This window comes from Vespula vulgaris, chromosome 12 (assembly GCF_905475345.1).
Source record: "Vespula vulgaris chromosome 12, iyVesVulg1.1, whole genome shotgun sequence".
Lineage (NCBI taxonomy): Eukaryota > Metazoa > Arthropoda > Insecta > Hymenoptera > Vespidae > Vespula > Vespula vulgaris.
In genome coordinates this window covers 5,492,860-5,517,784 of record NC_066597.1, presented here as the reverse complement: position 1 = coordinate 5,517,784, position 24,925 = coordinate 5,492,860, and the positions used below count along the sequence as shown (strand labels likewise).

General features: G+C 30.9%; 1 protein-coding gene and 2 long non-coding RNA genes across 12 annotated transcripts in view; 1 reads left to right on the top strand and 2 right to left on the bottom strand.

The window, feature by feature from the left end:
• Nucleotides 1-245: 245 nt before the first annotated feature.
• Nucleotides 246-24,925, bottom strand: part of LOC127067962 (uncharacterized) — a 61,048-nt gene continuing 36,368 nt past the window's right edge. For 2 of the 3 annotated variants that reach the window (XR_007782797.1, XM_051003451.1), the window contains 3 exons: nucleotides 2,228-2,267; nucleotides 1,867-2,046; nucleotides 246-1,405 (listed from right to left, as the gene is read on the bottom strand). Coding sequence is in view for 1 of the 3 variants with exons in the window: in XM_051003451.1 (XP_050859408.1) it covers nucleotides 1,396-1,405; nucleotides 1,867-2,046; nucleotides 2,228-2,267 (230 nt within the window). In the remaining 2 variants the exon portion in view is untranslated. Of the gene's footprint in view, nucleotides 1,406-1,866; nucleotides 4,883-7,048; nucleotides 8,871-24,925 lie in introns of those variants that run through there. The other variant, XR_007782798.1, reaches the window with a different exon arrangement.
• Nucleotides 10,178-20,485, bottom strand: LOC127067964 (uncharacterized). Of its 5 annotated transcripts, none has more exons than XR_007782806.1 (3): nucleotides 20,346-20,485; nucleotides 12,003-20,224; nucleotides 10,178-11,905 (listed from the first exon to the last, which is right to left on the bottom strand). It is a non-coding gene; the product is annotated as an uncharacterized LOC127067964 (long non-coding RNA). The 5 variants fall into 5 exon arrangements; XR_007782805.1 differs by having other exon boundaries at nucleotides 10,178-13,199; nucleotides 13,479-20,224; XR_007782804.1 differs by having other exon boundaries at nucleotides 10,178-14,704; nucleotides 14,848-20,224.
• Nucleotides 18,742-24,873, top strand: LOC127067963 (uncharacterized). Of its 4 annotated transcripts, XR_007782801.1 has the most exons (6): nucleotides 18,742-18,889; nucleotides 19,066-20,277; nucleotides 20,450-20,741; nucleotides 21,537-21,631; nucleotides 23,123-24,628; nucleotides 24,727-24,873. It is a non-coding gene; the product is annotated as an uncharacterized LOC127067963 (long non-coding RNA). The 4 variants fall into 4 exon arrangements; XR_007782802.1 differs by lacking the exon at nucleotides 20,450-20,741; XR_007782799.1 differs by lacking the exon at nucleotides 21,537-21,631.

The following is a 24,925-nucleotide window of genomic DNA, read 5'->3' as shown; positions in this document are numbered from 1 at the left end:
ATGATTATTTTTAATCATAAGAATTTTAGAGTATTAAAGAGATTAAAGAATTTAAAAATGTAAAAGTACTAAAGCGGCAGGTATTTGTTAATATAAGATATAAATTTTTATAAAATTTTTTATCAATCACGAAATGTTAGATACGTGCTTTAGAAGTCACGAAGCAATGCATTATTCGAATAAAATTGTCATATGAATAGTATTTAATTAAAAAGAAAATTTTGAATAAGAAAAAAATGTGCAAATCTAGTAGAACAATAATACTATTAGTAGAACAATGATACCATAAAACGAAATATATATAAGCTACAATTGGTTCTGTGGTACTAACAATAATCTTGCTATATCCGATTGGACGAATCAAAATCCATTCAGTATGGTTTGCCAATTGTCTTACACCAAATTAATGCTGTAAAATTAATTTTGCAATAGTGCATGTTTATAAAATTTTATTTAATAATATAACAAACGGTGAGTAAATTAAGATACAGTTATATTCGCGTAATTACGTAAATGACTTGAATGATCTTTATATATTATAAAACTCGCAATGGTCAACCTTTTATTCAACTTTATCTTTCGATGTGCGAAATGCAACTCTAATTACGCGAAGTATCTAAGGATTTCTTAACCGTAAAAAATTAAGGAAAGGGAAAAGAGGAGTTTTATGAAAGAGTATATGAAAAAATACATAATCCCCCCCCCCCCTCCATTGATATGTTATGATATGAATACTATATACCATAAATATACACAGCTTCATACCATGCTTATAATTTAACATATATTAATTATACATTGCATATTATTTATCCATCCATGTTATTCTATTAAAAATTATATCACTATTTTCTTAACAAATTAAGGAATATCATTTTGTATTACTTTTATCGTCCTTATCGATTGATAATGGTACGAATTTAGTGACATCGCAGTTAATTATGCCAAATGTAGTTTATAATGTTACGATGTGCTTGACATCATCATGTTCCAGGTGGATTTGCAATGCCCAATGTATTGTTTCTTTCAATGATCGTATTTATTGAATATTTGCGTGCTTCTTGGATATTTGTGGTGCATGTTGATCTCGTTTATACGTTTCTTATATCACCTTCTTCAAAAGTCCTGTTTGATCTTTTGAATATGCTACCAGATACTGTATAACAGTCTACCTAGTATGGCATAACCCAAAAATTGTAGTCAGATAAGTTCATTAACAAATCAGCAATTAAATAATATCCAGGAGTTTAAGATCATGGGAATCGAATGAAATTGGCTTAAGATGACAGGAATTGAAGATAGCTTCTATTTCAGTGACAAATGATCCTCAAGAGTAGATAACTCCTTCCTTAGGACACGTATTATATAATGTTTAAAGCATCCGATCGCCGATTCCTAAATTTTACTGAAATGTGGAGAATACAGATGTCAATTAATTCCAACATCAGTGAGCTAATGATTAATTTTAATTTAATATTTGGATATTTTTATAAAAGACAGGATGATTTATAGCTCAAAATTGATTCCTACAAAATTAGTGCTATTGTCAGAATAAGTAACTCTGCGTTATCCTTGCTAAATTCATTTAATGTGATAATAAATGCATTTGTAATTAAATCATTTATAACTTGTAGTTGAACAGTTTCAATAGAGATGTTGACTTTAAGGAACGCAAATTCTACAACCGCAATAATGTAAAAAGGATTGCAATAATTGGTCCTGTAAACATTCCAAATAATTGGAAATATAATATTCATGATTTAATATATATGATATATATGTGATAGATATTATTGATCACAATTATCAATCAGAATCTTGTTCAAATACAGTACGAATAATTCAAACAATATAAAACCTTCTTACACCAATTTGAGAAGACTATAATCCTGAAGGTAGATGCATCTAATCTTGTGCACAAGAATGCTGCAATGATTTCTAGTATTTACATTTGCCCATATTGGTAGCGTTCTAGTATTCAAAGAATTATGTAATTCATCTGGTACAGGAATACGTAGAACAGAAGAAGAGCCTCTCATTCGACAACTATAAAAAATAAACTTTTTTAATATAATTTTTGAATCAAATAAAATATATTCTTAATAACAATTTTTTTAAGGTGGCCCCATGATTGATAGGATAAAATAGAAGAATATTTGATAGATTAATTGGTTTGAGATAATAGATAGTTTTAGAATAAAGATTTCAAGTTGATTATCTTTCTTACAAGTGGTGTATAAGAATAGCTTCTCGTCTCAATAGACTTTCTGTAAAAAAAATAAAGGCTTGTAAAAAAATACAGATTGTTCAATTGCTTGAAGACTCACCAATTTTTGGATATGTTTTTTCGATAAATTTATTAGCATTTTTATAAAATGCGTAATATACTGATTGTCGATCTTACAAAGTGTAAAGTACTCATTACTTAGTTGCAGAATACAAAATACGGAATTATTAAATGTTAGCCACTTTACAGAATGCAGAATACGGACTTATTAAATAATTAACAATATTAATTAATTAATTAATACAGTTTCGCCGAACACAGAATACATATTTAAAAGCTAATCATAAACTTACTACAATAGATAATTTGTGATTGATTTTACAGAACAATAAACACTAACACTTTTCTGAATTTTCTTTAAGGTTTGCTTTCAACACACTACCATATCGAAGTAGTATATGAGCGTTGGTCTAATTATTATATAATATATAAATTTTTTGTTGTATATAAATAATTTATATTTTTTCAACATTAATGTATAGGGTTTCCTTTGTGCATTCTATGCATTTAGAAGTGTTTGATAGATGTATTTTTTATATATTAATCTTTAATGGATTAACTAGATTAGATTAATAATGTAAATTTCTCTAAGTATATTCGTAAGTATTTAATTATAATTTTATTTATTATGTTACGTCCGAAAATTTTTATGGGCTCCATTATTCTTTGTTTTTATCTATATTCTTAGTTTCTTTAGTAAATATCATGGCTTTGGCTTAGGCTCGTTGATGGCTTCAATTCGATTATGGACTTATTACTTAATTACCGGCTTTAGCAAATATAGAATACAAACTTTAGTGACTGCCTTTTCAAATTTTCTCTGATTATATCCTTTTCACTTCCCCTCTTTAGATGCACTTAATTCATCGTTTACAGAATTACCGAGGATAAAAAGCTTTGCTTCCTACTGTATAATAGGAATTACGATTCTGATTAGTTCGTATTTTAACAAGAAGTCTATTGTATCACGAAGTGAAATTTGCCCAACGTTAAAATTCAAAGAATTTATTAAAGTGCATGTTTATAAAACAAGATATTGGAGTTCAAATTGTTTATGTCTTCGAAGATAGTAGGGGCGCATGAGTATCTTAAGCGTGTTAGGGACTACAAATTATAGAGAATTGATAATACCGCAAATAGGGAGAGTTTGAAAATGCTAAAAGACATCCCTTTTTTCCTGTTCTAAATGGGTCCTCATTTCTGGGATGGGTTAATTAAAGTGGTGGGTTAAACATTCCTAATTGTTAGCCAGAAAAATATCAAACGTAAGTGAAGAAAAATAACTTTATGCAGGATGTAACAAGACAGTGACAAAAAGAATAATTTTATTCAAAATTGTTCGATTGAACCTCCGAATTGTTAATGCTAGTCTTGGCCAGAGATAAACTAATCATGCAGTCTTTGGCAATTGTAATTATCTTAAAATACCATTAGAAATTCATACTGTTTGGTATACTTACTGATATAAACTACCTCTACTACGCTTTATTCACACACTCAAAATCGATGTGGTGAAAAATTGAAACATGAACTAACAACCGGGTAATTAAACGGAGTCTTATCATCAATAATAAAAATAGTCCATAGGGAATCTTTTTCGGACGTAATCACAACCTTATCTACAGATAAAAATCTACAAGTAGGCATCACAGCACTAAATCTATTTATTGACGATCAGAGTACACTGAGAATAGACATCCTGCTATATAAATCTAACTTGGCTTACAATTAAAAATATCCTACATTAATATCAAGAAGATTTTATGTTTCCAAGCTCAACATACGTGAGAGTCATGAGAAAGTAGATTACGGTAATAACTATTGCTACTCAAGCTACACTTAATGCTGTCCATGATACATTTTGGCTAGTTAATGGTCGCCATAAAACAAATTTTAAATAAATGCATTACTTGCTATCAAGCAAATCCTATTACCCCTGAGTACATCATAAACATGCCTGTTGATCATATATGAAAAGCACGTCCTTTCATCGATGTAGAAATAGTTTAAAGCAGTTTGATATTTGTGAAAGAAAAATAATGTCGAAATCGCAATCACGTCAAATTACACATCGCTATCTTCGTACGTTTTATCATAAAGGCAGTATACATGGAGTGACGTAACTACAGATGCTTTTTCATCACTTTAAAAAGATTCATTGCCTGTAGAGGATAATACTCCGACCTATAGTTAGATAATGTGACTAATATCATAAGTGCTGTAAATCAGATAATGGCAACAGTCAATCCAAAAGAACTTAATTGATAGCAACATAAGCAACACAAGAGTACTAATGTAGCACAAGTTTACAAATGAGGGCATATATTGGCACTTCCTTCCATTACAACTATTTCATTTTGGATTGTGGGATGCTGCCATGGAATATCTCAAAAATCGCATAATAGATGAAATTCTCCTCATGTACAAATCATTGTTGTAAAACATTCTCTCGCATTTAAACATTAATTTTCTACCTTTCTATTTATAACCAATTTAATAATATTTTTTTGCGAATCCTTTTTAATGTTTTGTTCACACCAAAGTCTCCTCCCATGATACTGTCATATGCTTCCTTTAAAATGTCTGCAATTTTCTCTGGAACAACGATTAAAGAGCTAGCTGGAGGGATTATTTCCAGCATACACAAAAGATTGAGAAATTCTATTAGAAAAACAGATAGTTTAGTAGAGGATGTATTAAAGGTGTTAAACCACTACAAAAGAACAATAGTAAGAATGAAAGTAATACAAGTAACAAAATAATTATTTCAGAAAATTTTAAGTAAAAGAATATTAAACTTAGAATATTTAAAGAGAGTTTATATTGAGAAATAACAATATTTTTTGAGTATATTAATAGCTAAATAATTAGAATTCAATGTGTTCAATGCGTCGATTTCTCTATCTTATTCGTTGTTGATGTATTTTATTTGTTGCCTGCACCACACAATCTAATTGGTATGTAACTATCCTTATATAAATATTCTTCGCACATAGTACGTCGGAAATGTGTATGAGAGCAGGCATCCTCCATTCACTCTGATCAATTTAGATTCACATTTTCCCTGCAGAACTCCTTTCTAATTCTGCAGATTACCTTGACGTTGAGATGAAAATTAGAGTCAAGATTGCGAAAGGAGTATTCCATAAGATGAAAGGTCTCATATGCTATCACAATCTCCAATTTGAGAAATGTTAGCATATCGTGGAGTAGAGTACTGTTGGTACTGCTTTACATGTAAAAAGCTGGTGTTGAAGGTTTCTTCAATGAAAGCATTTATGAGGGACCATGTCACCAATATTAAAGTGTTCCGCAGAGCCAGGAACCCACATAAAATCCTAACGATCGTAAAACGTAAGAAATCCATGCACTTGGATTATTTCAAGAAACAGAAAAACTGTCGGGTAACAAATCTAGTGATAACTCTACGTGCTAAACATAGTGTCTTCAAAAGAACAACATTGAGACTTTTTAACTATAAAAGAACAAAAGAAAAATCAGTGATGATACATCGAGATGCTGACAAAAGTATTGAAAAAAGAATAATTATTTCAAATAATATAAAAATTTGAAGAACATATAAGTAGTATTAAAAATTATAAGAGTAAAATTAAAGCATTAAAATAGAAGAAAATACGGAAATTCTTTTAGAAAAAATTCACGAACAGAATATAATGGCAGAATTAGCTAAATTAGAATAAATGTATAATACAAATCCTGACGATGTAAGAAACTAAAACGGAAGTAATCAAACTGATTAATTTTCACCGACTGAGATGATTAATTTTCAATTGACGCATGCTTTCCAATGGAAATGAATTTTTTTTTAGAACAATTAAGATCTCTTCCAGAGAATAATGCTTGTCCTCTTAGCGACAACGAGTCTGAGGGGTTTTGCCAACCTACTCGCTCCTTAATATGCTGGTACGTTTTAAAGAAATAAACCTCCAATAGTTCAAAAAGTCAGTGAGCCCACACTGATTACTAGCTCTGCTGATCCAGCTATTGATTAAGTAAAAAGTGTGTGAAACTTTAAATATGATTTCTCTTGTGAAATCTCAAGTTGCAGAAAGACATTTAAAACGAACAAACACTGCAAGTTTTGCTACAGTAAGGCCCAACGTGGTCCGATGAAGAGATAACATTGGTGGTAAGAGAGAAGGTTAAGTTAAAGATCGAAGGAAAACGATTTATCAACCAGACTCTCCTCCAGATGTTTAGGAATAGCACAATTGAGGACATCAAAGGGGAAAAGGCGTGATCCCAAGCATTCAATTGAGGCGTTATATTTAAATTAAAAGCAACAAGTATTTAAATTAAAAGTTGAAAGTTAACGTTGAAATAAATACTAGCGAACAAAATCACTTTATTAAACATTTAGAATGGTACTTTATATGTATTTTGGAGAAAAAAAACTTTAGATATGACTAGAATAGAACACAGTATATGCTACTGAACAAAATAATAAAATAATAGATTATAATCATTGATTTAAAAACATACAATTAATTATTAGACACATTATATATAATAACCTAACGATGCATCCAACTCATCGAAAAGACGGTCTCTTCATTGAAAAAAGCACATGGTTTAACACAATATATTTAAGATCTTAAAGATCTCGATTGAATAGTCGTTAAAGAACAATAAGTAAGTAATTTTTAAGATTTTCCAAATATGACATTGAAATTAAAATGCGAAGAAAAAAATGTCATTAAATCAAGATTGATCGAGACAATCATCGGTTCAAACGCAAACCTTATGATACAGCAATCATTAGTACATAGCAATTATTAACACGTTAAGTTCTTCCTCCATCAAGCACTTGATCGCATCGAAACTCATACAGTCACTCAAGGGCATTAAAAGGAAAACTGAGATAGCCGCATCGAATATTACACGTGTAGTTACATATCCAGGAACTGCCCCATTGAAGCACATGCGCACACTTTCGAATATTCATGCTACTATCTATTACGATCATGTAGCATTATTGAGAATATCTATCCTTGTAATATCGTTAGACAATCTATAAGAAAATACTTAGATAAAAAGAAACATGTTTCTTACGTTTCTCATGATTCATACCATTGTCCGAGTTTAGGCATTATTAGTACAAATACGTTTTCTTCGATAATCTGAGATGGGCGATAAATGAACAGTGAAATTAGATTCCTGAACAAAACGAGCAGTGATTATTTGGAACCTACCTTTAAGATATCAATTCGACAAGAAGAAATCAATATGGTTACCAAAACGAAGGATCATACTAGAGATTATTTAATTATTTTGAACAAACTATCCTTATACGCTTATGATCAATAAGCATCTTTCGTTTCCTCTCCAATCACTTTTTACTTAAGCACTTTCTTTTCCTAATTTTATTATTATTATATTTTCGCGGATAGTTCAAAAGAAATCATTAAGGATTCAATATACACATTCAAGTCTAAAATAATAAAACAACCGAATCTTACTAACATGACTGATCACTCCGAGACATCCAGCACAATCTACTTCTACATATTTCGAGTTAAAAATATTTAGACAACTGAATCTTAATAGTTCATCCCCTCAATCGTAGCCAAACAACTAATGATATACAATAAAGGTAATCAGGAATATCTTAAGCTTTGTATCTAAATACTTCAAATATATCATTTGCAAGTTAAATGTACGAAGTGCATTTTATCACGCATTTTTACGAGCTCACGAGCTGCACAAAATCCTTAAAAAAAAAATTACATTCTACCATTAATTTATGAAAAGGTGGCGAGCGGTATTTTGCAGAGAACAACGAACAGATTTCGGGCTTTGTATCGCTTTGTACCTTTTTTATTGCGATCAATGGAATCTACAACTCAAGGAAGAGACGGGGTTATCCCCAAATTATCATCGCTGATGCAGTGCAACATGCCCAGAGAAACAAAATTTTTTCCTTGTGCCAAAATCCTATCGTACCACCTTTCCAATTTATATTCCAAAAAAATGGACGGAACCTTGATGAGGAATTTACATTGAGAATAAATGATAGAATCGATCAGTGATTATTAGCAGATACAAAAGCAAATGTAAACTTAGAAGAAACAAGTAGCTCAAAATACAAAGTATAGAAAAAAGTACAAACACTATACACTGAACAAGATCCACCCCCGTATCCTTATTTGAGAAATGTGTACTTCCAATCAGAAATAAAAAACATGTATTTATAGTCATAACGCTGACGGGATAATTGGTACTACATTTTCACCATCTAAGGACACTTCGTAATTCTCTATTTTAAGCCGAAAGCATTCGCCAAAATTCAAAGTTTAATCGAAAAATGCTGTTCCGTTTACTTGAATGATATTATATATAGTGAAATCTAGAAAAAAAACAAAACTAGGAATTACAAATATTCTTGTAACGGCTAAGATATCAGTTTTTAACTACAACTGGGTAAATCAAAATGTCTGAAATCAAAATTGCAAGATCTTCAATATATTAGAACGGTAAGGAAAGAGAAGAAACAAATGTCAGTAAATAAAAGCGGTTTTAGAATTTTCTAAATCAAAAACATTCAAACAAATCGAACAGTTTTTCAAATTGATTGAATACTACCAAATATTTATGCTAAATTTCAGTCTGATATATAATTATAAAGGGATTTTAATTCCTTAGAAAAACATTGATTAGCCATTAGAAAAAAAAAGTTATTAATAAAGAAAGAACAAGAAATATGATTTTAATACATAAGAAACCTAAATTTTATATGAGAAAAAGTACCATAATAAAAGAAAATCGAATGAACCCTACGATATACATAGAATCAAAATTAGCATAATAAATAAAATGGAATTACGAGAGGCTTCAAATACGTAAGATGTAAAAGGACAACTTAAGAAGTTCATAGTTCATTTAGTTATTCCACCAAAGAGAGATAGGCGACGTGTAATAAAGAAGCACTACTATCGTCTGTTAGAACTCCAAAAATTAAAGACTTTTTATAGACTAATGGAAAATTATTATTGGCCAATAATAAGATATTAATATCTAACATATTACATAAAATATTCATAATTACATTAAAAGAATCCTTAAATAATGTGCAATTTATCAAAAGATAAAATTAATGATTATAATTTCGCATAAAGCTGAGCCGATTATAATTATTTAGTAGTTTTAAAACTGAGTGCGCATATCATTTTATTTTAACCAAGTAATAGTTTAATGGAATAATAGTTAAAAAAAAAAAGAAATTGCAAGAGCTGTGAAGAAGTACTCGATTATAGAATTGAAAGCAATTTTGTCATTACGGTAATAAAGCCAAATTTTCGTTAAAGTTTGTATTACTTTATATAATTGACTAATATATGTACTTTATCTTTATTTAATCCGTAAATTTCGACTGTAAATTCGTTAAGTAATTTATATGTATTTCATACACAATACTTTTCACAGAAATTACACGTGAACAGAAATCTTATCGTGCCTGTTTCGAAAGTGAAGTATTTATGTTTTTTTTTTATTACTTTCCTTATTCGGAAAGTAATATTTTTTCTTTTTTTGCTCCATTTAAAAATTAATAGTTAAAAATAACACTTTTATCAATTACGACACTAGCATAGTTTTAAGGCTATTTACCATCTTTTCCTCGTAGCATATGCGACTTCAGTGGTAAGCATAGATAAAAAATAAACTACAAACATGATAGGGAAGTGCTGTCTCCACTATGCGCCTATACACCGATATATAGGTTGTGTAAGTTATAGTCTGTATGCGTAATCTAATAATCAAATCAGTGTGTAAAAGAATGTAATATATGGAGTATAAAAAACTAATAAATAATTTCATTTTATATTTCAATAGAAATAATCTTTATTTAACATCAACAAAAACAGATTTTTAACTGACTTTAACAGTTCTCGTATTAGTTTTCTTTTACATTCGAAAGAGTAAAACGTTAAAACTCTCTCTTCCTAAACGTGCAAACTTAAAATTTAATACTTTCGGTAATTTTAGATTTATTTAAATAATAGAAAAGTTCTCGAAGTTCAGTAAACTAATATTTGAGCAATAATACATTCGCTTAAACATTACGAAAATTGTAACGCGCGGAAAACTTAAAATAATCTTAATTTAAAATTTCACTAGTGGTATTTAAAAGGTGAAAATGTACATATATCGATGCAACAAGTGCTAGATAAAATGAAACGTCGTTACGATCACCGACGAAATAAACTAGACTTGCACAAACGGTTCAAAGATTGTACATGGAAATGTAATGAACTTTTTGCGAATATTTTCAAGATTTAATTAAAGTGTGTGAAAGTCAGTAAATATGTAATCTTAACATGGTGAATAAATTCGAAAGAAAAAAAAAAGAGAGAAGATTCAATCAATAAGCGTTGCGATTTATATATCCTTTTCTTTTTTTTTTTACTTTTATCTTTATTTTTGTTTGAGAACGAACAAATTGTTAGAATTGGTCCAACTATAAGCGTAGAAGATTTAGCGTAGAAGAATTATATTACATACACATGCATCTCTACTAGCACGATAAAGACGTGCAAGACCTATCCATTACGAGTTCACACTCCTCTAGATTAATTCGTAACAACATATATTATTATCTATTAATATACATACATTTGATATTAGTGATTTTAATAAAATAAGATTTATTGAAAGAAATTAATAAAATAATATAAAAAATGAAGACAGCTTTAAGTCGCGTCTTAATTGCAGCTTTTAAAACTACCCAGTATCGATCATCACTCTTGCCTTCCCTCTTGTGCTTTTTTTCAAGAACCTTGGTCATACTTCAAGTGTACATGGATACACACTCATTCGCACTGATATAAAACCTCGGAAAATTTCCAAGTGTATTGATACGAGGAACAATAAACTTATACATGCTGCTTCGCTTACACTTCATGTATAAAACTGGACTAAAATTCTCAATATCACATTCGGCCGTTATAGCACACTAACATCTACCCTCAAATATCATTTTCTTCGTCATTGTCGAATAAACATTCTTCTACAGGATGATTCCATAATTTAATCAGATCCGCTGCAGTGGAGATTATGATTATGATTATGGACCTTCATGCTCTTCTATTTTCCCAAAGATGTATCTATTGTTTCGTAACATTGTCTTTATTTGATAAGGTCCTAAAAATACCAATAGAAACTTTGAACCTAGTGCAAATTGCGTATGCTTAATAACGATCATCTCTCCTACATCGTATTGCTTTGGTCCAACATTTATTAAAATTCCTTTGGTAGTCTTGTTGGATCTTAGAAACTTCAGCTCCAGCCCATTTTTCTTATATTGTCGCAAAACGTACAAATCCATTCGACTTCTATCATTTTTCTTATTGACTGGCCCTCTTTCATTTTCATGAGTACCAAACAATAGATTGAAATGTGCAGTGTTAATGCTTTTCTTCGAAGTAGCGTTTAAATATCTTTGCACGAGGTGCAAATGTCAATGCCGTTCTTTGGGACATGATGGCACTTTCGTTATTAAAGAAATAAGCGTTCTGTTGATGCGTTCTACTTGTTGTCCATCCAATCGTGACATTTCTATTATCGTTTTTATATGTTATATTCCTTCATCCTTGTAATATTCTGCAAACACATTTGAAGTGAATGTTTTTCTGTGGTCAGAAATGATTCAGCACAGATTACCGAAGATCGTTGCTTATTTTCTGAGATGATCTAATACCTCTGCAGTGTCCGTACCCTTAGTTGCATGAAACCAAGTAAATTTCGCATCAATTATTGCGAAGACATGTTTATAATTTTTCTTTGTACTGAGAATGAGGTCTATGTGGTCAATACAATATGTACCTAGTGGCAGTTCTACATCTTTTATCGTATACAAAAATCCTTCTTGCTTTCCTTGTTTATATTCGTCTATAAACTTATACAATTTAGTACGATCTTTTCGATTTTGGGTTTCATTCTTCCAAACCAGTATTACATTCTAATCAGTTGTTTAGTCTTATTTATCGCGAAATGGTCGCGTTCGTGTCCTTGTCTAATTATTTGAAGTTACAATGTCTTAGGAACCATTACAAGCACGTCATCATAGATCCGTCTGTACAATAAACCATTTGTACAAATAATGTTCTTCACATCTTTTTCTTTAATCATTCTTATGGTCGCTTGACCTGCGTGTCTTCGTTTTGGATCTTCTTCGATCTGGTTAAAAGTCTATTTTCGTCCTCTTCAACGAGCAATATTATGGATAAACGATTTCCATAGAGTGTCTACATATAGCATACTCTTACTCAGCCGATATTAAATCATATATGAGAACTCTCGGAGAAGAAGCATTCATTTCGAAACACGCACGTATAAAACTTTTTATGAAGGGTTATCGTAAATACAGTAATAATTTTGAAAGAAATACCAAGTAAATAGACTCTAAATTTACATCGTGCCTTGATAATCGTTAATACTTTTAACTTATAACTACATTATTTCTACTCGGCTTGCAACGTTTTTCGCAAAAGATGCATCTTTTTAATTATGCTATCTCATTGCATTAATATTGCACCGTATCCAAGACTAGATGCGTCGATGTATAGCTCTAACGTTTTAACGTTCGTCTTATATAGGCATAGGATCGGCTTATCAATTTATTAGCTTTCGTTGTGAGAAACAGGTCACTTTCGAACGACTAAATACAAAAATGACATTCTTCTTTAATAAATTAGACAATGGGCGTAAGAAAATTGTATAGCTTGAGGGTCAATAGGTTTTAAAAGTGTAGTCACGATTGCAATATTTTTCTCTGATGATTTTTCAATGATTTCTCTGATCACGTCTCTTCTTCTTCAATAATATATCAGAGATATTCTATTGGTTTTTAAAAACTTATTCTTCTTCCAATTAATGTATAAATCGTATTGTATTGCTATATTTAAAACGAAATGAAGATTATTGATGGTATCATCTGCATTACCTGCTACTATAATTAAGTCGTCGATGCAAAGTAGAACCATTTTTGAAGCTATTAACTCTCGAAATGCTGCGTTAATGTACTTTTGAGAAAGATATTTCATAAATCGAAAGGAATTTTATAAAATTCGTAGTGACCATTAAGTATTACAAAGGCAGTAAACCTTCTACTTCTGCTTCATTAACATCAATATGAAAAAATCTATTTTTTAAATCCAAAGTACTGAAAATTCACCTTGTAGAACATTTATCTAATCCTTTATTAAAAGAAGTTAGTAACGTTCCTTCACGATTTTTCTATTTAATTCTCTGTAGCCTATACATAATCTATCAGAACCATCCTTCTTTTTTACCAATATTATTGGACTAGCATAGTTTGAGTACGATGGTTGTATTATATTCTTATTGAGCCATTCCTTAATCTGTTTATTTAACTTTTGCTTTATCGCGTCGTGATGATCGCCTCAGTAGTTGATATATCGGTTATTCATCCAGTAAAATTAAATTCAATTGTACGCCTACCTCACATACTTCAAACGGGTTATAACTATCTGTAGTATCTTTAATGAACTATTAATGTTCCACATTCTTCATATATGAGCCAGGTCGATCTCATCCGTCTCTTGAAAGATATCTATTTTAAGAACTTCAGAAAAACTTTCTTTTACATTAATCTTCGAAATTGAAATATTTCCGTTTTTATATTTATTTTCTCATCGTTCAAGAAATTAATCCCAATAAAAAGACCGTACGTTATCCACGAAACTACGTGAGGTATAATTGGATATGTATATCTATCTACGGCAATTATTGTTTTAAACTCACCTAACGTAACATTTTGTTATTTTTAAATTACGTCATTAAAACGAATAATTTTACCTAACTTAGATGCGCCAATTTTAATATAGTGATCCGCATGTATTAAATTAATGTCGCTACTCATATCAATAAGCGCTATAACCTTAATGTCTATTATCTCGATTTCTTTACATGATTTCTTCTTTATTGTTTATGCAACATTGAAGATCTTCTTTGATGCACCGTCCGTAAAGTATTTGCTCGCAACATGTTCAAACCGGTTACAGTTAAAACACTTCATGCCCTTCGATTTTAATAGACAATCCGCCGAATTATGTGCAGACAAGTCACAATTCAAACATTTCCCGTTTTGTTGTAATCCAAAACCATGTTTAGGTTATTTCTTTTTACGGATGTCGATGTGCTATTTTGCTTTCTTTTGCATTTCCTTCTTTATGCTTTCGTACACTGTAAATTTTCGTTTGAATTTTTGAATTGTTGTAGCGCCACAAATAATACTTTTATTTACCGACTTATCATCTATTCGCCTAAATGATGTTTTTTATTTTACTCATTCAATTAGCGATTTCGTACATTCTGTAAATGTATCCATTATTTGTCTCATTTGCTTGTTTCTTACGTTGCTTCAACTGTTTCGTAATACTGTAAATGTTTAAATTCAAAGCAAATTCTTTTTTAAGACTTTTGTCAGTCTTTTTTAAGTTATCTCCATGATGTAAACTACATCTTTTAATTCGCACAAATATCTTTGCTGATCCCCTTAATAGTCTTTTATAATAAATTACCTTCTAAAAATCTGTCCAGTTGGGAAAAGTTGTTATTTCTTCGAATTCCTCTATCCAGTCATGAACATTTACAGTATCATCGCAGCTAAATGTTTTCATTGATTTTTTTACATCTGTAATAGGGAAAATTTCCAACGATTTATATCTTCGATCTTTTAAGTTCTTCTATGCATCGTCATCGGTGTTTGCATCATTGTTGTCATTTTTATCTTCTGTAGTTGTTTCCAGCTCTAAGACAGTATTCAAGCATTCCACCAATTTGTCTTTCGTTCCTAACGTCTTCAGTTTTCATCATTTAAATTTGTTTTTGAATTTCGGAATTTTTACATTCTATAGTTTTCTTATTATTAATATTAATTAATATTATTATAATTAATTAATAGTGCGAGAAGGATCTACCTGAGAACTTGCAGTATTCATCGTAATAAAGTCTTTATTGTCTTTACACTTTATTCGTAAGCAAGTATCACGACTATAATCACAATTTCGATGTTATTCTAATATCTCTTAATTCCTGTCAAAAGGTAAAATTCATTAAACAATTAATAGAAATGCTCATAATAATTATGAATACATCAAGAGGATTTAACGAAAAAACTGGACTGAACATAATTGTGTTTTTATGAAAAACAAATCCGAAGATTAAATTTATATTAACTGTCCAATCTTCATTGACGATAATTTTGCTGGGCTTAGCCATTAGAATCTTACATGAGACAACAATGTGCTGACGTCTTTTTGAAAAATTACGTACTTCATTATGATTACTTCAGGAATATGTGTATAAATAATGTAACAATTTTGATTAAAAATTCGTGCATCATTGTAGAAACATAACTCAAGAAATTAATCGGTGAAAAGTAATGCCGGAAAATGATGGAGGTTTTTTAAATACGAGAATTCGATGACTCATCGCATCTATATTTCATTTGTACGCAATCAGATATCTCAAGAAGCATGGATTCTTCTTTCTCCCTTACATGCTGTATACGATATATGCCTATAGGCTACTATGGTAAATAGTATTATAATACAATTGAATATTGTACCTGAAAATAAGAAACTCTACTCTAGCTCAGGAATTTCATCATTTCCATGTAAGCACCGAGATGTATCGTAGACTTCGAAGATGTCTTCAATTACGCGCATGTGTTTCCTTGTTATTAGGAACTACGTTAGACATGAAACTTCTATGATGTCATCACTTTCTTTAGATACTACATCGGATATTTCATTCTTATCTGTATATAAGTAAACAATTAGCTTGTTCTGCATAGACATAGTGTTAAACGACCAGTCTAGGTGAATATATACGGTACACTCTCGCGGAAAACCGTGCGTGTAAGCCTATCATCACTGACCATGCCATCAAACAATATACCTTCTATTAAAATAGCCAATAACAGTGATAGTTTTAGTATCCCTTTAAGCTTAAATACCAAAACAAGTCAACTACAAACAAATGATTACAGAATAACAACAATCCTCTGACATTGAATCTAGACAAAAAAGAATAATCAAACTTGCTAGGAACCAAACTATGAAAAATGAGATGGAAAAAGGATTCGGAATCCTTACAAAATTGGAAACCTGTCAAGACTAGCAGCAAAAAATACAAAGTTAATTCCAAAAAATTATACAGAACGGATTATGATTTGGAGCCACAAGATAAATGACTCTTGAATAAAATACCACTTACGAATTCATTCGATTTACTACACAAAGAAGATAATAGATCATTGGAACCAGCGATCAAAAAAATACCCCTCAGCCAAAACAATCCCAAATACATATCGAAGTACAAGTGATTGAACCATTACTTGAATTTCTAAAAGAGGCTGTTAGTAATAGTTACACAATAAAACAACTTCAAGTAAAAATTCAAGCCGATACAACTGAAATTTATCATTTTCATAACAATTGTAATCAAGTAAATTTGCAAGCACCGATTGTAAACATTTAAACTACCAATGGTCCTTTCAAACTCTCTACTGTTTATTTCCCTCTTAAACATAAATTAACTATGGAATACTATATTGAGTTTTTTAAGTCTCTAGGAAATAAATTTCTCGATGGCGATGATTACAATGCTAAACATGGTTTATAAGGCTCTAGAACAATCTCGCCAAGAGGAAAAATTCTTGAACCAGTTAGCCAAAAATTACATCTCAATGTCCTTACAACAGGTGAGCCAACGTATTGGCCAACTGCACTTGACAAAATATCTGATTTAATAGATTTTCCTATAATTAAAGGCTTAAACCAATCATTTTATAAAATAAAATCAAGCTTATAGTTCTGATCATATTCCGATCATTATAAATCATTATAGGCAAGCCTATAAACTTAACAAATACGCTTACATTTTGCAACAATATTACAGACTGAAACCTTTTCAAACAGTATATCAATGAAAACCTATCTTGCGATGTAAGGCTTAATAATCCCCTTGAAATGGAAACTGCCGTTGACAATCTCATTACTTCGATTCAAGAAACAGGTTGGCATGCTACCAAACAAATGGAGAATAATAATTATAAAAATTCCTACCAGAAATGTATATCACAGAAAAAAATTGTGTATCACCACACCAATTTGGTTTTCAAAAAAAAAACATGCCACAACTGAACAAGTTCACAGACTTACAAATAAAATCGCTGAAGCTCTTCAACTTAAACAGTACCGTGCGGCTATATTTCTAGATGTAGAAAAAGCTTCTGATAAGGCATAAAGATTTGCTATATAAGATTAAACTCAATTTTCTCATCATTTACCACCATTTAATTAAATCATATTTAGAAAACAGAACATTTATAGTAAAAATTCAAGATAACATTTCTAACATTTACGCGATAAAGGCTGGCGTTCCACAGAGCAGTGTTCTAGGGCCTACTCTATACACACTCTACATGGCCGATATCCCTACTACACCAAATACAACATTATTCATATTTGCCAACGATGCAGCTATATTAGCTATACATGAAGATTCTGTGAAAGCATCTCAGATAAAACAAACCCATATTCAAGAGCTTGAACAGTGGCCAAAAAAAATGGAAGATAACCATAAATACAATCATATCACCTTCACATTACGAAAAGGATCTTCATGACACATCGCACTGAACCACCTTGTAATACCGGAAACGAAATCCGTCAAATATCTAGGGCTGCACATGGACTTCAAACTTACTTGGAAACAATATATATATAAAAAAATTGAACATATTAGACTGAAAAAAAGAAACATTTATTGCCTTACCAGCAAATATTCTAAATTATCACCTGAAAATAAATTATTGCTATATAAAACAATAAGTAAACCTATCTGGACTTATGGTATACAACTTTGGGGTATGGCAGCCAAGAGTCATATTCGAAAGTTAGAATCACTACAAGCTATAATCCTTAGAACAGTTGTTACTGCTCCGTGGTACATACGCAATGACGAGATCCGTAAAGATCTAAACATTGTGTTATGGGTTTCTGATGAAATTGGGCGACTATGTCCAATAATTATAAAAATCGACTCGATCAACATCCCAGCGCTACTGCAAAAGAACTATACTCATTCGACCAACCTAGAAGACTATGTAGGAAATATTCTATTGATCTACTATGTAGTATATGAGCATCATTAAACCTTACTATTACACGTACTGTACTTAGACCGATAATTTCGATGCTTCTCCATGGGTTAAGTATCGTCATGTTATAATGAACTATTAAATTAATTCATCGAATGTCCTAGCTGGACAAATTGAAAGAATATTGGTCGAAAAAAAACTAGATATTTTCCCCTGTATCCTATTATTATATTACTTCTTTTATAGGGATAAAATTTTATCGCTGGAAGAAAAGAAAGAATTTTTTGAATATTTCAGTGTGAGCGATATGAGCCTTTAATTTGCAATTGATTTGATCTGTTATAGTTCCGATATTAGAAAAAAGGTTCTTCAAATAATACTAGATACATAGTGTACTCTCTGTAAAACATAGCAGTAGATTATATTTTAAATACGTACCAGATATGCACATACTTGTAAGTCTAGAAAATACAATTGATTATTAAAATAATTAACACATCTTATATTAAAACGTGTATAGTATTACAATTCATATTCAATAAACTGACTTCGTTCAATTAGATACAAAGAAGAATTGTCTTAATCTTTTGAAAGTGCTAAAATATATGTACCTGCATTTATTATTTTACAGAATAACTATAGAGGTTGGTTATATTATGATAAAGATAGATCATTTTCAAGCAGAATCTATATGGAAAAAGAATCCGAAAATTATTCGGGCCACAGATAGAGGATGGGTCTACTTTACCTGTACAACCTCATAGCGAAGACACAATTCAGTATTAGTAATGTTCATTATCCTCTGTTTAATAAAGTTAAGTAATTATCGACGCAGTCATTAATGGTTACATGACAATTTTTGTCTTATTGTTTTATTATTTTGTCCAACTAAAGTTAGTTCATATTGACTTTTTTTCTCTAATTTTTTTTGTTGTATATTATACGAACTTAAGATTTCGTACATTTATTCTAGGGATGGTAACATCTACAGTAGAAAAACGCATGTATTTTCTTTTAATGTAATGTTCTTTTATAACATTACATAATTTCCTTTTTTTATATACACGAACATATAAATATGGAAAGTATCTTATAATTTTGTCCTGCACTGTATTATGAACTGCATTGTGTATTATGAACCACCTAATGCCAATAGTAAGCAAGCATTGTATGGATTGTAGCACTAGCCACTGACTACTACCCAAGGACAAGATATACACGTGCACATAGTAGTAATAAAGGAAAAAAGTAAACAAAAAATTTGAACTAAATAAGAAACGCATATCAGTTGAAGAAATCCAATCGGTCCAGATAAGGCACGTCTGAAAATTCCTTTGAAGGAACATTTCCACTGCAATCAGCACTACATGTAAAGGCAATATATCGAACAAAAGCTCAATGTCCTGAAGACTAATCACATCTCACATCAATCACCGGGAGTCAACAAAAATCTCTTCCTTCCCTTGATCATCCTCTCTTGCTGCGATATTGACTAATTAGTCAAAATAAGCTCTCCTTAGATCATGGGGAAGACTGGAATTAGAGATATACATATTGGAATAATTACAATAACGCAGCTAGTATATTTATTTGTTATCATATGCTGAGTAATAGATATTAAACCATTTATCTCTTTGGTTTCACACGAAAATCATCACGCCTTTGATGATAAACTTTTTTATTTCAAACATAGCAGTTGACATTGAGACCCAGGTTATGGAGAGGTTGTGAACAGGTTTAATTCTGATCGCATGGTTGTTGTACTAACATCTTCGGAAACGTCACCCATCCTGGTCAGATTAAAAACACAAATAGAGATTTTCATTGCTCTCTCACGAAGAAGGTAATTATCTATCTTTCTCCGGGCAAGACGGAATTTATCAGATATCGCTTTTATCACCTCTTTTATACCTGTATATGGAAGAATAGCTAATCACAATCAATATCTCCTTGCATCCAAAGCACCAAATTTTATCAGAGTATAATTAATTAATTCAATTTATCCGTTATTGTAGGAGACTCAGACACAATCGACTTCTGTTTAGGGAGAGACACTTGAATTTACTTCGAGATATTCCTGCTTAGATATGCTCTTGTATTTCTAAGCTTAGAAATACAAATTAGATTGAACAGCTTGAATCTTTCAAAAAATCACTCAATCTTTTGTGGCAACATTTAGAATTATCAAATCCAAATTGGCATCGTATGCAGTGCCTTTGCTACAGTATAATAATGTTGTGATCTTGATGAAATAGATGCACCAACTAAAAATTTTGCTGACATCCATAACAACGACTCTATATTAAGGTCCAAGCATTTGCATTCTATTGATGACTTCATCAATCAACCCAACTTTTTTATAATCTTTAAATAATATTGAAATATTATTGACATAAAACATAACTAACAATAATTCCATCCTCTTGTCATGATAATAACCGCAAAAATGAATTCAAATTCATAGATTTTAATTTTTTATCTAATCTCGCATATTAATCCGTATATTGTTTTCTTTAATTTACATACTTTATTTCCGAACTGAACTTGTTTTAGCATTTTCATAGCCGTATTCTTAATAGGAATTATTATTTCTTTCTAATTTCGTAATTTTCCTTAGTACGTTCTATATGTTTTCTGATAGCTCCATGTAGATTTCTTCGTCACGTGATCAAGTTATTTAAATAAGCGGTAGTTATATCCACTTGATTAATGTTCATCTCGTAGCGAACAACCAAGGCCGCGGCCAAATGAATCGAACACAGATGTACTAGTTTATACGATGTATTTTGCTAAAACCTCTGGTTACCAATTTAGCCTTCCTTCCGTCTAATCTATATTTGTTGATTAATATTATGCGACAATCAATAATTTTTTCCTTTAGGTTGTTCAACCAAGTTTTAAATATCCTTACCCAGCATGGATATGATTTCACTATAGCCATTGCCAATAGCCATTCATCTGTATTCTTCTTTGATATGGCAAAATAAAGGGACTTCAATAGCATGTCCAGGAAAATTTTCCTTACTGTCCCTTAATTCAGAATATACTTTACAAGAATATACTTTAATTAATTAGAATATATTTTACTGCTTGTATTTTCAGTTCTTATGATTCGGGATCGTCCTTAATCTCTCTGTGGATTTGTACGATGACCTCCATCTTCATTGTCTTCTCTACTTTCTTCAATTTTGCCTTCAGTGACGTATTCAGTGATATTTTTCGGTTTTCTTCATTTTCTTTGATATCGTTACCATTTATCTTTGTATTAACCGAAGCTTTATTCGTGAACTCTATCTCTAGAGAATTATTCAGTAAAAAGTCTTTTCCCTAATTGGTAACATATACAATGAATCCGTAAACCTGACGTCACAACTGGTAATAATTTTCTCTACACTGATATCTAAAAGACGATATCGTTTAAAATTCTTATCGAAACCTAAAAACCTGTACTCTTTAGCATTATTGTTCAACTTTTTTCTTAAAAATATATATGCATATGCCTTAGATCCAAAAAAAAAATATATATATATATATATATATATATATATATATATCTGAAATTAGAATCCATACTACACTATTTCTTTATTGGGATTATAGATGGTTAAGCTAATTACAAATAGTTGGCAAAATAAATAGCCTCATCCCAGTACTTGGACCCCAGTACTGGAGTCCTGCATCAATTAAGAGACATCTCCGCTATTTTCATTAAAAACTTATTCTTTTCTCTGCAACCTATTCTTTCTTTCTTTCTTCCATTCTATTTTGAAGTGTAACACTGTATATTGCCTCTTGAGACCTTCTTTCCTGAAAAAATTCTTCAATTCTTTACATAAATAATATTTTCCCCTATCTGATTTAAACACCTTAGAAATCTTATTGAACTTATTTTTACTTCCTGGATGAAATCTTTAATCTTGTCTGTTATCTGATTTCTGAACTAGCAAATATATTGTTGTGTATCTACTATAATCGTCAATTCATGTCAATATATAGGCTGTCCCACGTAAATAGAACAGGATATTTCTTCTAAATAGTTGAAAATAAAAAAAAATGTTATAAGTCAAAGTTAAATGGTAACAGATGGTGCATGGTATGAAAATAATTTTATGAACTTTTGTGTATTGGTGTATCAAAATGTAATTGTCCTTTTTTTTTAATGAAAACTTATATTTTTGACCACATCAGTTAATTTTTATACTTTATATAAAAGTATTAACATATTTATGGCCCAAACTAATACGTTAGATAGTTAATATCAGTGATATTACACGTTCATTAATATTTGACAAGAGACCTAAATAATTAAGAAAAATTTATGTATGGCAACTTTCTAACGTTTAAGGCATAAGTATGTTAATACTTTTATGTAGTGCATAAAAAACTTATTCCGCACTATAATCATGACTCCTCTAATTATATGTTTAGAAATTATTTCTTTAATTGTTTCGAAATACCTACGTCGTAATTTCCTATTTTGCAATTGAGCTGACAATTAGGCATATCCCAATTTTTAACTATAAGTATCTTACTGAATTTCTTTAGTTTATCAGCTTTAGCTAAAGCATTATCCTTATTCTTTATTGTACACCATTCTTTGTTAAAATTAATTTCATAATCCTTCTCTATTAGCTTTTTAACTGACATATTTTCATTTAATGCTAGAACTTAAAATATATTCTCCACAGGAATAATTGAATAAGTTGATTGCTACTGAATACCATAATTCCTATAAATTTTGGAGGCTTGTCTGTAATTGATGAAATTAAGAATTCGATTTAAAATAAGGATCATTGAGTGAACTTCTCGAAGTAATATAATTGGATCAAGATGTGATGTACACGAAAATCTGTTGTGTAATCTGGAATCTTTCGACATGAAGAGCAACAAATTGTTAGTTTTTCTATGAAGATGGGTTCCACGGCGAAAACCGTGAATAACTTTACGGTATCTGCCTTGAAGAACTTGTTGAGAAAACGAGAATTAACCATGATGGAAATTGTTTCAAAAGATGATAGAAATGGATCTAACGAGTGTGTAGATAATCAGTCGGATCGATAAGGCTCAATTCAAGAAGCGATGAGCGACGATTCGAATGTGCCGGATGCTATGGCGGAACAACTTGCAGAAATTTTTCGTAACATGACAGAAAAGAACTAATAAGGCGAGAAAAAGAACTTTCGGAGTACAAGTTGGCGTTTGCTCGGCAAGAAATTGAGTTTTTGAGGAGATGGCAGGAACTGATTGTAATACGAATCAGGCGGCGTTGAGCATGGAGGCCGGCAAGCTAACGAAGCAATAAACGCAACTCAGATAAATTTGCAGATAATCGCAGACCTTTCGAATCGATCCAACGGAAATAATGAAGTGTATGAAACTTGAGAAAAACAAATAAGACTCATCATAACAACGTACTAATTAAATAGGACAAAACTTCTGATTAGCTTAGAGCTAAAGGGAAGAACAAGTAAATGGTTTCGTATAGAGTTGAGTTTACATACATGTCAATGGAAGATGGATGTACGATTATTTCCACAACAAAATGAAAAAACTTCAAAGGATAAGTATGAAAGAGAGACAAAATATTTAGCGATTGCGACAAAATAATTTTGGTGAATCATTAAAGACAAAATCATTAGTTATATCGTGGACGGTATACCTGACATATTTATATCAGATCTGGCACGATTACATCGATTTCGAACAATAGACAGCAGATTTTCTGAAAACATTCGAGCAAGTAACGCTAAAATCGAGGACGTAGCCGAGCTACACTCCTGACAGGAGAGGAGAACTGGTAGAAGCTTAGAGCAGCAACGGCAAGGAACCATACATTGCAGAAACAATACGAACACCTAAGTGATGCTATAGCTGTATCGAGGAGAACCACGTTAATGCGAATTGCTCGTCAAATTTCGAAAGTGTAACACGCTACAAGTGCGATAAGCAAGATCATATTGTGCTAAGGTGCCCAAAAAACCCGAAGTGGCAGTTCAGTGAATAGCAACGCTGTTTCCAGGAATGCAGGTGGAAAATACTTTAGACATTAGCAGTCATAACATAACAGATTTGATTGGTACAGATAGCGGACTTGTATTTAATGTGTGCAGATAAATATATTCAGATAGATGCCGTTTACAAAAAAAAAGGAATATACTTTCGACACGTAGAATCAGATGTTAATAAAATCTTAGGTGAGTTTTGCACCAACATGGGAATAGACGGTAATCTTTATCAGATAAGAATATACGTAATTTTCGAAGCTTTAATGCAACACTAATTGTTCATCTAGGCCGACTTTTTGAATATAGTCGAAGTGATAATAAAGGGAAGCGGCATTCTATCAACAAACGGAGGATGAACGAGGTAGTAGATGACAATAAGCCGGAAATATTTAAGATAGACTGCATACGCAAAGTAAATAAGATCGATATTATATAAATAAATATAAATGTGAGAAAAAATAACCGAACATGCGTCCCGAAAAAAGA